The following is a 15,164-nucleotide window of genomic DNA, read 5'->3' on the forward strand; positions in this document are numbered from 1 at the left end:
CTGCTAGTCAATATCCTAAATTATGTAGATATCACATTCTGGAGTTGATTCCCCTGTTTCTCCCCTCCCAAAGGCATTTCTAACTGACCTAAATTTTAGTGGGCAAAGTCAATTTTGTTTTTTAGGGCTGACGCTTAAGAAGTAAACTTTACTTACTCGCCTGATGAATGCTTCCAGAGAACCAAGAGCAAACAGCTGCTGGATATAACACAATGAACTGATTTGCTAGTAATTTGGGTTTTATGGGATGGGGGTGGGGGGAATAGACAATAAGAAACTTGTGCCTTATACTTCCAGTTACAGCCTCTTTCTAAACATTTTTCTTTCGTTAATGCACAAGAAAATTACAGACTTGCCTTGTGAGGTCGAAAATAGAGATACAGGCTGAGAGGAAGAAACAAAGGAATCTGAAAGAAAATATATAGGATGAGAATTCGGCAACCTCACACAGGAATTAAAAAAACTTTTCTGCCAGTCAGATTTAGTAATGCCACTATCTTTTAGAAGAAGAAAAAAACAGCTTCACTACTAGATTTCCACTCACCTGGCAGCAAAATTGTTATTTCGACATTAAGGACCTCTGAAAATGGATAAGATCAACTGTTTTCCTAAACACATTCTTACCACTAAAGAAGAGTTGGCAAGAGGAGTACTTGTGCTGTAAGAATAACTTTAATCATAGCATTCATAGATTTTGAACTGGAAGGAGCATTAGAAGTCACCTAGTCCAATTTCCTTGATGAGGAAAGGAGGCTCAGAACTGAAAAAAGGGACTTTACAGCTAAGTAAGGAATGAAGTCAAGATTCAAACACCATTATTATGTCAAATCCAGTGCCTTTCTTCTATACCCAATTCCACTGTTATTTGGGGGAGGGGGGGAAGATAATAACTTATATTTGCCCTAGTAAGTTTTCAACTACCTGACAGATGAGTAACTAAGGGTGCAGAATGAAACCAAAATATTTTGGACATGGCCAATTCAGAAATTTGTTTTGCTTGACTATGCCTATTTGTTACAAATGTCTTGTTTTTCTTGGAGGTGGGAGGGAAAGAAATTTTTTTTTTTGTTAATTGAAGAAAAATTAAATTTAAAAACATTTATATGTGCATCTTAAGAGTCATTTATTGAGTCGAGCAATTTGCAAGTTATTATGTACTTTCTAGAGTTATCAAATACTTATCAAGAATAAGAGATCCAAATGCAAATTTCACCTTTAAAATTTCTAGCTCTCCAAACCTACTATTCTCTATAGTTACTGCATTTTCCAGTTTTGAACATTTCACAAATTGTTCTTAACCATACAGAATAAAAATACTTAAAATTTAAGAAAGACTTTTCTGAGATATGCCTATAGGCACTAATTATAAAATGCCCAGTAACAAATATACAACATTGATCCATAAACATCCTGACAAAATTCAGTCAATAAACTTTATATTACATAGAAGTAAAATCGATTAAAATAAGTATAAGGATAAAATAATATCTGTTCCCCCTTTTATATGAAGTGGTGCCACAACTTTGGAAAATCATGTAGTATTAATAATAGTAGCTAGCACTTCTGTAATCTAAGTCTTTTGCATATGTTTTCTCATTTAATCTTCACAAGTATCCCGGTGTAGTTGCTATTAGTATCCTTATTTTAGAGGTTAAGTGACTTGCTCAGGCTGCACAACCAGTAAGTACCTGAGGCAGGATATGAACTCCTGTCAAGCCCAGCACTCTCTCCACTGTGCCCCCAAGGTGACTTGGTGTCTGCAAGTAGGAAATCTAAGGACACACCTGTTCCAGTTCTAAAAAGAAAACCAACACTCCATTTATTACCGCAAATATCCCTTTTCCTTTATTCTTTAACAAGCTTATTTACCTATTTCTTTAATGTTTCCAGACGATCTCACTCCTATATGCATTTACTTTCACCTTGAAATTTCTGACAACTAGTGTTGGAAATCTTAACAAACCAGAAAAACCAAACCGCAACTTCAATACCAAAAATTAAAGTAAGCCGGCATAAGAGAATGAGATCCTACCAATTCGCCAGCTACCTTTCCTTCTTTCCCCCCACTTAACACCCCATTTTGATGGAAAATTCTTAAACATGAGACCATTAATGACGCACAGCATATCTGACAGAGCAAAGATAATCAGTCATAATTTGCATCAAGACTGTATAGGCATTTATTAACAGATGCACAGTGGAAGAGATCTTACTGTAATCTTCTGACTTCGTTCCATCAAGGGCAATTAGTTTGTGGAGCTGGGCTCAAGAATGGTGGTTTTGAGACTCAAACTCTTGTCTAAATCCAACATAAGTCTCTAAGCCAAGCTGCAGTGTCTTGTCATAAAGTATTGAAGTGAATCAGTTAGATTTACAGTATCAGTGAAATAATAGAATAGTATACTGCAATAAATAACCAAAATCCAAGGGATCCTCTAAACTTTCAGGCAGGCTAGCCATCACTTCAGCACTTATCTAAAAGATGTCTTTCATATAAAAAGCACGTGGCTGTCTTATTCATCCTTATCAGAAACCTAGCCCCAAGGGTCTTGAATGTAGTAGGTCCCCAAAGGATTGGCTGGCCATGATTTACTCAATTTAGATTATTTAGTCCCCATTTAAAGGATTAAAGTTTAAATGAAAAGCTTAAAAATAGACACCTTGCTCTTCAACTTCAGTGGAATTAAAAAGGCCTGTAAGCAAATAGAAGTATTTATGTTCCATTTCCATCACCACAGGGGGTAGAGTACTCAGATCAACTCCTAATTGCAACCATCTCAACATTTTTCCTCAATCTGGTTTTTTTTAAAAAGAATTCCTCTACACAAAGCTTCACAATCTGATACTACTATGGGTATAACTAATTATTAATGAATACAGAAAAGAAAAGTGACTGGCTCCGTAATATCTGTCCTCTCTAATACTAAATTGCAAACCTGGTCGTGCATAAATTCAAAACTTTATTATGCACCTATTACCTTAATAGACACAAATCTGTTCTGTTGTATGGACAAATGTTGGCTATTTTCCACTTCATAACCAGTGTTACTCTATGTTCAATTATTTTCAATTTTTAAAAAATTCTCAACTTAAACACACAAAAAAGCATTTTCCACACGAAGTATAACAGAACGAATACTGTAAATGAAACCACAAATTTCCATCCCCTATTACTTGCCTTTTTTAAAAAGCATAATTCAATTCATTACTTTCAAAACTGTCCTTTTCTGGACTTCCTTCTGTACTCTTCTGCAGACTTTTTAAAAGGTTCCAATGGCCCTCCTTTCTTTTTTTTTTTCCATCACTATTACTACTCCTAATACCCCTAATTCCTTTAAAGGCAGAAAAGAAAAAAAAAAGAAAAAAAAGAAAACCATAGTCAAGCAAAACAAATCTACAGTGGCCAAGTACAAAAACGTTTGTTTTGTTCGATTCTTTTGAAAAAGAATTGTACTTTTTTTCAGTTTCCAGAATAGTTTTACTGTTATTTTTGTTCTCTTTCAAGCCCATAATACTCTGAAAACCCATACACAATTTCAAAAACTAATTATCTTGAATTCCCACCTGGGACAACTAGCTTCATTACAAAATCAGTAAACAACAATTAACCTGAAGCTGTCTAGTAGAAACATCGACACCAAAAGATGCCAATTCCAAAAATGAACTTTTGGGATTTCAGTAAAATACTTAATTCTCAGAAGCACATCCTTGTCCCCTCACCCTCTAATTCCAGCTGTGTCGTGACAGAGAAGAGGTTTACCTGAGCTAGGGCAGTGGCTCTAAAACTTGTTGGTCTCAGGACACTTTCAGAATCTTTAACTGGTATGACTTTCAAGGACCTCCCCAACTCCACTTTGAGCTAGTGTGATTGATCAATAATAATATAACATCACTTGAGAGGCACATAAAAGCCCTATGGTCAGTGACAAAGAATGAAACACTACAGGTGCTATAGGGCAGAACAACAAACTCTGGGCTGAACCCCTCTTTCCATTAGTGGTCTCCCCTGCTCAGTCCTCTCCACGGCTACACTATCAGGAGTTAGGAAGTATTTCACGTGCTTCTGGTGCTGATTACAATGTAAAGAAAATATAAGAGAGTCAACAAAGCAAACCCTTCATGCAAAAGAATTAACATTAGAAAGTGTAACGAAGCAAATGGGCTTCTGCATAAGAAATTGGCTAGCTTGCAAGAATTTGGACTGCTAAAGTTTAAACAGGACAATATTTATTTACGTCCTTGTATCCTCCCCAACAATGAAAAGCAAGTTAAATACCTCTCGGCTTTTTGTCTGTTGTAGGAACTTTGGCCACTGGATAAGACCAATCTTTCATTACGGTCACAGAAACTTTCTGGGCCTCAGTTTCTTCATTTGTAAAATGAGGCTGGCCTAGAACTTTTAGGTCCCCTCCAGCTTGGATCATATGAATGAAATTAAGTATACAAATTTTAAATTGTGTTAGAATCCTTAACTAATGTGAATGTTGATAACAAATAAAATATAGTAATATGCTCAAGCAAAAAATCGAGTGGGGAGGGAGCCAAACTTACCTATAAATAAAATAGTACGGGAAGTTAGAGCCATTTTATCTAGGATCATAATATTTTGATCTGGAAAGGGCCTTAGTGGCCAACTGGTGCAACTTCTTTTCTTCCAGATTAATAAATAAGGTCATCAGTGGAAAATAAGCAACAACTCTGAAGTAATATGATTAAAATAACGCAGCATGTTTGGAAGACAAATGCTGTTATCTTGGATTTGTACTCTTACCCCCTCCCCCAAATCCGTTAAATTATCCTTGCCAAGACTCCAAATTATTTTCTGATAAAAGAAGGTATCCAAATGGTAAACCTAGTTAGCTTTCCTGGCTTTCATTTGCTTGGATACTTCAATCCCAACTTTGTCAATAACAGTAACTGATATTCCAAACTTCTAGGTATCAATTTCTCCAGGACACTGAATATATTAAATTATGAAGTTGCAAGTCAGGACTCCATAGTTCTACTGACCCCTGAATTCACTCGGGTGACCTTGAACTATTTTCAACCCATTTCTGCTTCATACTCTTCCACCAATAAAATGGTAATACTCCTCAATTTTAAGAAATACCAAGTTGATGATTAGCCTCTACATTAATTTTGCTCATAGAAGTTGCACCATGTACCTTTACCAATCTTTCCTAAAGCAATGTCCTTCTTAAGGCAATCTTCCAATTTTTTTTCCCACCAAACTCTAATCTGCACGACACGATTGGTTTTAGGTCTTCCATGGCCAGCCAGAGTGGCTAAGGGTCATGTTTTTTATACTAAGTGGAGATTTAAAAATCAAAAATCAGAACCAGAAAGCTACTGCTCAGTCGTAAAAAAGTACTACAAACCTAAGGACAGTATGTGCCACTCTGGGACTTCCTGAAGTTGCACTGCCATTATGACAAAATGTCTTTTGAGCCACAGAAATACTGTGAAAAAATTCAATGATGCAATTACAAGCAATGGCCAGTCTTATTTTATGTTTCTTTAAAAAATATATATAAAAGCAATCCATCATGGAATTGTCCACCTACAACTCATCCAAAGACAAAGCAGTTTCCTGGCAACTGTTATGTCAATATGCACCACGTGAACTGAACCAGCAAACTAGATTCCCAGTTGAATAATTTGTAATTAACCTTGCTAAAGTATCAAATTACTTTGCTACAGTACCAAATTATTTTGATCCTAAAATGTGTATTGTAGTACAGGCCATTAATAACAGCAACAAGTTGAACAAATAGAAGCTTGGCACATGACATATGTATAGTTGCTAATTTCTTCATAAAATCTGCTGATTTAAGTCTTTCCCCTTCTGCACTGGTCAGAATATAATACACTCTAAAATTAAGGCTATTCTATAGCAAAGTACATTTCTCCAAAGGAATTTTTTAATTTAAAAGTGGAAACTGAATTTCACTTGCTTAACTTCCCCACCATCAATTCAATTCTTAATAAGGGACGTTTATATTAGAGTTTGCAACTGCTTTACCTGCAACTTTGTGAGGCAGGTATTGGCAGCGAGGTGGTTCAGTAAATAGAGGAACTGGACTTGAGGTCAGGAAGCTCAGAGTTCAAATCCAGCCTCAGATCCTTCCTAACTGTGTGCACCTGGGCAAATCACTTAACCTTTGTTTGCCTCAGTTTGCTCATCTCTAAACTAGGAATGATAACAGTACTTACTGCCCAGGGTAGTTGTGAGAATCAAATGAGATAATGTTTGTAAAGTGTTTTGCAAACTTTAAAGCACTACATACAGGCTAGCTACTAGTTAGTTTAATTATTCCCATCTGACAGAGGAAGAAACAAGTTCAGAGAGGTTACAACTTGCCCATAATCACACGGCTACTTAAGTGTGACGGGCAGAATTTAAACCCAGGTTTATCATCAGGTAAGTAGCTACTTAAATAGACACACAGATGATTACTTTAATAAAGCTAATAGATTTTTTTTTCAAAGGCAAAATACACCTAATAAAACAAATCCTAATGACAATTCTGCTTTCTAAACTCCCCTTAAAATTCTAAAGATAACAGATAGTCCTTATGAACAATTTTTTAAAGCTCTTGGCAGGAAAACAAAGCATTTTTGGAAGGGGAAATTTTTTTTTTACCTTTTTAAAAAAATATTAACTACCTTTAAAGAGTACAACTTGGAATAAACTAGTTGCAATTAATTTCCAATCTACTAGGTTGCTTTTCAGAATGGCTGTTATTTGTACATTATACCTATAAATGAAAATTACATTGAAAGGACCTTGTGAAAGGGGAGATGGATAGGGGTAGAATGATTATGCCAGCAGAATCTACTCAAAAAACACTACTTTGTATTTACTCTGAATATGACAGATTGGGGACTGTGATTTCATTAACATAAACAACTGGAGTGAAGAAAACCCCTACACCAATGCAGCCCAGCACCTTCTTTGCAATTTAGTCTTAGAGAGTTAACTAGAGAGCACAGAGAAGTTAGGTGACTTTGGGAAGGTCACACAGCAAGTGTGCAAGGTGGTTCTTCACAGATCATCCAGGCCACACAAAGTCAGCTCTCTATCTACCTCATCAGGTGGCCCCTGTATTTTGCAGATATTTTGTACACACTTACTTACATTCACTTGGTTTTCCCCCGGTAAAACATAAGCTACTCGAGGGCAGGAACTGTTTCCTTTTTGTTTTTGTATATTCAGTACTGGCAAACAGGCACTGCAATTCTTGTTGATTGGACTGCCCATCGTCTATAACCACCTTACCTGCTGTTTTCTCTACTACTGTCTCTATTGATGGGAGTTTCCATATTCAAGAACAATCACTATGTATCATTGCAACACGATGAAAATGCTGCAGGGAATAAATGAGCATCAATAATGCCATACCAACTCTATGAGAACACAGCTTCAGTACTTCCTTCCTTTCCTTAACAGATCAGCTGAAAGAGTAGTGGGCTAAGATGCGGATAGGTCACCTGCTAGAATAATTGACCAATCTGGTTTACTAGCAGAAGGAAAAGACCCCTCCCAACCCCGCCTGCACTTAAAGCAGAACGTCTGTGATCATCCACTTCTGTTGCTATCCAATACAAAGGGCACAAAGCAATCAGGCTTGCACTGCTGACCGTTACCCTCATTCCCCATGGAACTTTTGCCATAATAAACTTTTACTGACTGTTTCATGGGTGTAATTCCTCACAAGTCACATAGTGAAAAAACAACTACTTCAAGTACCCAAAGATTTGTTGAAGCAACTCAAATATTTAGCTATTTGGGATGCAAATTTAAACAAATTTAATTGGCCTGCTGGGAGTGTGAACATGCTACTTTCCAGAAGCCCACTCAAGGGGTACCAGTGGGAGTTACCACCAAAGAGAATTAAACCCAAATTGGAGAGGTTCTATCCAGGTACTGGTCAGCCAAGAAGCATTTGTTAAAAAGCATTTACTATGTGCTAGATATTTTGCTAAGCCCTGGTGATACAAAAAAGGGTTTCTCCCCTCAAGAAGCTTACATTCTAATGCAATAAACAACATGGAAACCATTGTGTAGATACAAGACATACAGTGGAAATGTAAGCTAACATGGCGCTATACTGAGAGAGGGAGAAGAGAGGACATGAACAGCTTTCAGCCTAAGGTGGGTTTTAAGCTCAGTCCTGAGAGAGGCCAGGGAAGCCTGGAGGCTGAGGTAGAAGAGGTACATTCAGGCACAAGGGACAACCACCCAAAAGACATGGGTCAGGAGATGGAGGAACAGCAAGAAGGGCAGTGTGGCTGGATCACTGAGGAGACATTAAGGAATAAAGTATAAGACTGGAAAGGTAGGAAGGGGCCAGGCTATGAAACCTGAAAGCCAAATACAGGCTCTGAGGCCCCTTCTAACATAAGATTCTATGATTCTAGTTTTGTTTTGTTTTAAAACTGTCCAAGATTTTTTTTTAAGAGAGTAAAATACCATAGAACTTATTCTGGCACTTCGTTTATATTCTCATATAAACTCCAGATTGTGCCAAGTTATAGAATTTCACAAGAGATTTCATATGATAGTATAAAATTAAGGGAACGTATTTATTTATACTAAACAGATCCTGAACTATATTTGGACTAGCAGAAACAACTACTATATAATATCCCTGAATTTACTAGTAAAGGAGTACCTTTTACTTCAATTCCAACATCTCCCTTGAAAGGCAGAAATCTGGGAAGCCACCATTAACTCTGACCCCCTTCATCTCTTGTATAACATTTTCCACTTTATACCATGCTTGCTGATCCGTTATCTCACTTGATCCTCAGAAGTCCATGAGGCAGCCAGAGGAGAAGACAACCTCGATTTACAAAAGAGGAAATTACAAGCCCAGAACTTACACAAGCTCTCCAGCCCAAGGTCACGTGATTACTAGTCTTCATCCTACCTTAAGAACATTATCTCCTGCCTCATGCTACTAGGTTACATTAGTATTTGGTCATATAAAAATGCCAGAAAGGGAATTCAAGAAACAATTTTCCAGCTCTCCATCATAGGATTCCTTGTTATAGTCAAACTTTTAAAAATTCACAGAATCAAGGCTGGAAGGCACTTCAGAGATTATCTCAATCCAACTCTCATATTTTACACAACAGTAAAGGGTGCCTTACGGGTCAACTTGCCTAAGGTCCTGCAGCTAGTAAGTGGAATAAATTTGGAACCCCAGTCAGAAAACTGTAAACCTAGATACAACTGATTTCACCTTGCCAAAGCATTAGACAGACCAATCAAGACAGAAAACTGTTAACTGCATTATTCCACAAAGATTTTCTTGCCTTTGATTCTTGATTCTCTAAACCCAAGATTTCCTTGATGGAAGTTGATTGCATCACTCTTTAAAAGAAAGTTATGACAAGGTACAAACAAGTCTATCTAGACTTTCTTGGCTGGTATAACTTTCAGGAAAGTCACAAAAGTAGTAACAAGGAATAGAAGCACAGAAAATGACAAGGATTTAAGAAAAACACCTCTAAATAGCTTGGCATGGTATTACTGCCTTAAGGATACTTATTATGACACATGCCTTAGACTTCCCAAATTCATTAAAATTAGAACAAAAGGTACTTAACCAACTTCATCTTATTTTCATGCAAGCATAAGGCTGATTGCTACCATCAGAGCTGTGGAAACCATTTTGCAACGAGGAAGCTTCAGTAACAAAGTGGTGACTACATACTGGAGTATCTTTATATGCAGCTTTTGTATTAAGTGCAGGAGCTAAAAATAGAGAGGTTGCAGAAGGCTCACAGAAACTGTACTGTATAAAGGAAACATATAGCTCTTTCCACCTTGGTATTTAATAAAAAATGTTGAAGACAAGTACAACAAAATCTTCATTTTCATCTTACATGTTAACAATGACAGTGCCTCTGTACTACCTAAGAGTCTCCAACAAATATGTCATGAGGAAAATTAGTATATAATAGCTCAGTGCCATACACAGGAAGAAATACGTAGTTAAAAAAAAAAAACAAGCTAGACAACTGTTGATTATTTGTATTACAAAAGGCTTCCAAGCAAGGTTCTTTCCTTTAAAAGTTGTGTTTTCTTTGTTCACATAAATATTTAATTAGATATCATTTATTGTTGTAAGAAAGGAAAAAAATTATCACATCAAATAAGAAATGGAGGGAACTTTAGAGATCACGCATAACAAGCCCTTTATTTTATAAATGAGAAAGCTGAGACTGACTTTTCCATAAAGATATGAAGGCTTTAAAATTATAATTAAGGTAATACAAAAATATGACAGCATTTTCTAAAGTTTAATGTATGCACAATTTTTCAGGACCATACCCATTACATATAGGGAATTTCATTTATAGTTACAAAGTGCTACATGGAAATACATTTAGGATACATGCGTGTATGTATGCATATATACCCACACAATCAGTAGTATTAGCTTTTGAAAAAAATGAAGTAATGTTACATTTAACCGTATCACGAAAATGCAATGCAAACCTACCTTAAAAGACGTATTATATGGAAGGAAAAAAATTAAACTGAACACTGTGTAATTTTGGTGACCATGTTTAGGCCTGAAGAACGGATGAAAAATGTACCTCCTTCTCTTCTTTGCAGGGGAGGGGGGCTATGGGCATGGAATATTGTATATATACTATCCAGACTTAGCTGATATGCTAATTAGTTTCAATGAGCTATTTTTTTTCTTTATTCTTTGTTCTAAGGGGACAAGAGAAAGGTTCATTTGGAAACGAAGGTGGTGTAAAATTAAGACATTAATAAAAATTTTCTTAGAGAAAACCAGTCACACCACTCTCGGCAATGGATAGTACAATACGTGAAAAAAACTGTGGCTAATGCAAATGACACCAAAAATAAAGATTCGAAGAAAATATTAGCTGTGTCACTCGACATTTTGACTTGGGCTGTACTCTGCTTTATTATGTAACGAAATCATTTCAACATGTCCCTGTTAATAAAGATGGACAGCTTTTTCAAAGATAGCCACAAAAGAAAGTGACCCTGAAGTGATTTCATAATTTTTACAAAAATTGCAGATCTTAGAATTAAATTTTAGTGCTTCCTCTAGCCAATATTTCCATCACCATAAGGCACAAAGGTTTCATTCCCAGAACTATGGTCTAGGATCAACGGTGTCAAACACAGGAGAGTGACTCCCAAACCAGTGTAAAATATAATTGGTAAATATTTAACAAAATAAATAAAAGTACAATAAAACAGAAAACTAACATATTTTAAAACAAAGGGACTGGCAAAGATCCTTATGTATGGATTAGTGGCCCTCTCTCTCTATTTGAGCTTGACACCACTGGTCTAAATCACAAAATAAAATTGAAATTAAATGGTATGTATACATTAGAAAACAAAGGAACTGAACAAGGGTAATACCAAGAACTCCAAGTTGCTAAGGGCTCGGGATAATGCCCCTCCCATAAGCCAAATTGCTTAGTAATAGAACTGCCTTTCCTTTAGAATTTGGAAGGGAGAGAAAAAATATGGAAAAACAATTTGTTTAACGTTAGCACGGGGGTTCCAAACTTGCTGCCTCACTCCTTGGTAGCATAGCTAAAACCCTGACCTAAAGAAGCCTTACCCAGCTTCCAACGAAATAAGCTGCTTCTACTTAAATAATCATAAGCACACTGGGAAACCCAATAGGACATTGAACAGGTGGAAAGTACAGTACTCAGAATATACTAAGAATGCCTATCTACAGCTAACCTCAACAATAATGACCGGTGGAGCCCAGCCCCCCCAAAGCAAGCCACAGATATAACGAAGAAATTAAAACTAAATTCTTGAAACAAATTCTGGATAGAAAATAAATCCAAGATCACGAGCCCTTTTCAGCAAACTGGTTTTTTTTTTTTCCAAGGCTCAGTCCCCTTTAAGAACTGTCACCTGCCCATTGGCCTTTTTTTCCTCCGAGAAGGCATCTGCACTGCAGATCTCCGCAAGAGGGGCGCTTGCCAGCCAGCTCCCACCAACCAGCAGACTGTATACAATGGGAACGCCAGCGGTGGGCTCTGCAGCTCCCCTCCACGCCATTCCCAGAGGGAGGGCGAGGGGCTTAGGGCCGCCCCCGCTTTGTTTCATTTGTCCACGCTGGCCCTGGTCACCGTCCCTCCCAGGGCTCTCACGCTCACAAGCAGCTAAATGCAAAGCGGCCCCCCACCCGGTCCCTTCTCCCCAAAATGGGGGCGGGCGTGCGTGGGAACGCCTAGGGAGCGAGAGGCGCCCCGTGCCTTCGGGGGGAGGCTGCAGATGAAATCACCGACCCGCCGCGGACCAGAGTCACGCAGCCGGGCCCCCCGAAGGGCCAAGAGCGACCCTGCCCCAGTCGGCTTCCTCCCAGCGCCATGGAAGCGTACAGAAAGAGCCGTCCCCGCCCGATGCCATCGATGCCATCGATGCCACTGGGCAATCCGAAGGCCAACCCTCCCCCCACCTCACTCGCTGTTTCCCAGGGTCCCCCGCACACAGTAGGCGCTTAATCAGGGCTAGCAGACGGACCTCCTAGCCCCGGCTGGGCGTGGACCCCCCCCCCTCGTCCATTCTCTAGCTCACCTGCCCCCTCATCCTGGAGACCAGGAACGGAGGCGAAGGGGGGCTGGGGCTTTTCCAAGCTCTGTCTATCCTCGGGGAGGGCTGCCCAGCCCCCACTGCAGAGCCATGCTCCCCGTCTTTGCTCTTCGGCGTGCCGCCCCCACCCCAGTGCCTTCCCACCTCAGCACCCACGCTCTGCTACCGGGAGGGGGCGGGGTGTCGGGCCCCCCCCCTTGTTGTCTCCCTCCTGTCTTCCCCTCCCCCTGCCCGTGTTTTCCCACGGCCCCACCCCAGGGCCCCCAGCTCCACCCCCACCCCCACGCCCAAGGCAAAGTCACCGGCTCGGCTTGGGGTTACCACCTGCGGCTCCCTCCCCGAGACCCGGCCAGGGTCACCCCCCGGTCCCGGGGCCCGATCTCGCCCCTCCCCCACCCCGCCCCCCCCGGCCGCCCTTCCCCCACCTCCTCACCACCCCGCGGGGTCGCCCCTCCCCCTCCTCACCCGCACAGGACGAGGCGCAGCTCTTGCCCCCCAGGCCTGGGCAGGTCCCAGGGCTTCCCCCGCCGCCCGCCACGGCCCCGGCGGCATCGGCCCCGGACGACGACGAAGAGATAGACGGGGACTGGGTGGCCGCCGACGGCTCCGCCATGGCCTCGCCAACGGGAGGCGGAAAGGGCAGAGGCGAGGCGAGAAGACGAGGACTGGGACGACGGCGAGGCGAGCAGAAGCTCCGGCTCCGAGGGCGGACGGTGAGCGACTGAGCCCACCGACTGACTGACTGACTGAGTGACTGATGGGCGGCCGGGCTCAGGAGGAGCGGGGGAGGGGCGCCGAGCTCGGGCGCGCGCCGAAGAGGACGCGCAGGCGCACTGCGGCCCCGAGCCCCGCGGGAGGAGGTGGGCGGCGGCCGAGCCGAGCCCGCAGCGGAGCCAGTGCGCAGGCGCGGGAACCCCTCCCCCCCCCGAGGGCCCCCCCCCACGCTCTCGCGCGTTACCGCAGCCCCCCCTCTCCTCCCGCGGAGCAAGCGAGGAGCTAGAGGCGGTACCGGCTCTGGAGCCCCGCCCCCAGGCGCAGTCCCGACTCTCGGGAGCACGTGTCTCGGGGCTGGAGGAGCGTCCCCGCCGCGTCCATCTGTCCGGCTGAATCACGGTGCATGCATTTGGTGAATGTCCAGCGGTTACTTCTCGGGGAGCGTGTCCTGTGCGGCCATCCCACCCCAAGAATGCCTCTGCTGCTGGACACTGCTGGTCACTGCTGCTCCTGGCAGCCTGCCATTCCCCCTTCCTCACCTGCCCCCCAAGCAATTCCCTCCCCGGGGTTGGGCTGGGGAGCAAGTGTGATGCCCTAGATTGAGTGATTGACATTCTCACCTGCTAAAGGTACGGGGGCCAGGGGATTACGAAGGCTGCTTTGAGGGGTGGCAGATTCATTGACTCAAGGGATCACCCCCTTACATATGTGAAGTGCTTTGCAAACCTTGGAGGCCGACCTTAGTGTTAGCTGTTAGTGTCATCACCAAGGGCCTTGCTCTGGACATAAAAGGACAACATGAAAAACCGGTAAGTTGCAGGAGTGAGACCCAAACCGCGCAGCGATCTCAACTCAGGACTCGGGCCTTTCCCGGCTCTTCTTCCCCAGGCAAGAAGAGAGTCTGTTGCCAGGAATAAAACTGGAGGAGCCAGTTTTAGGGCTGAAAGGGACCTCAGGGGGTCAGCAGACAAAAGGAAAGCGGCTTCCCCAGTTCACACAGGGCACTGATGAGTAGGCCCTGAAGGGAATGCTCTGGAGGAATGGGGTCAGTTATTCTGAAGGGAAGGGACCCAGCAGAGCAGCGGCGGCTGGCAGCTGCATGGGGTGTGATGCAGGGTGAGGCAGACGGTTACAAACACAAAGAATGGTCACAGACTGGATACAGTGAATTTTAGGGAGTTGCCAAAAGGAGCCTTGCCTAGCAGACATTTTGGCAGGCTGGCGGAGGGGTCCCAAAGTGGAATGGGTTGTGTGTGTGTGTGTATATTTTGGGGGAATTCGGGACAGATGTGCCTTCGCTAGGAGCCTTTGAGCAGAATCTGGTCGACTGCTTGTCCTTATTTTTTTCTTTTTCTTCCTTTTTTTTTTTTTGTGAAGCAATTGGGGTTAAGTGACTTGCCTAGGGCCACACAGCTAGTAAGTGTCATGTGTTTGAGACTGAATTTGAACTCAGGTCCTCCTGACTTCAAGGCCAGAGCTGTATGCACTATCCGCATTTTTTGGTTCAGGTAGGACTAGGAAGGGGCCCCTGCCATTCCTTCCAGCTCTGAGGTCTTAGGATTCATCCCTCTATCAAATACTGACTTTGGGGCTGGCGGGCCTGCTCATGGGGGGCCTGGCCTCAGAGCCAGAGGGTTCAAATGTTCAGAAAACCAGTTTCCTTTAAAAGCCGGCCCCTGCCTAGCCTGGGATCCCGAAAGATCAGCCGGTGAAATTTGTTTCTGCTGAGCCTGATCACGAACAGCAGTGCAGTCCCAGCCGCATCCACAGACTGGCTGCCAGCTCGGGGAGGAGGGGGAAGAGAGATTAGACCAATGGAAGGAGCCTTCGGGAG

The 15,164-nt window shown here is 42.2% G+C and overlaps 1 protein-coding gene across 1 annotated transcript in view; it reads right to left on the bottom strand.

Annotated features, from left to right (window-relative positions):
- Positions 1-13,405, bottom strand: part of RTN3 (reticulon 3) — a 51,845-nt gene extending 38,440 nt beyond the window's left edge. The window contains exon 1 of the mRNA XM_027856175.1: positions 13,082-13,405. Within this exon, the coding sequence (XP_027711976.1) occupies positions 13,082-13,229 (148 nt within the window). The 5' untranslated portion in view covers positions 13,230-13,405. The remainder of the gene's footprint in view (positions 1-13,081) is intronic.
- Between the last annotated feature and the right edge of the window lie 1,759 nt (positions 13,406-15,164).

This window comes from Vombatus ursinus, unplaced genomic scaffold (assembly GCF_900497805.2).
Source record: "Vombatus ursinus unplaced genomic scaffold, bare-nosed wombat genome assembly UNPS02011369.1, whole genome shotgun sequence".
NCBI lineage: Eukaryota > Metazoa > Chordata > Mammalia > Diprotodontia > Vombatidae > Vombatus > Vombatus ursinus.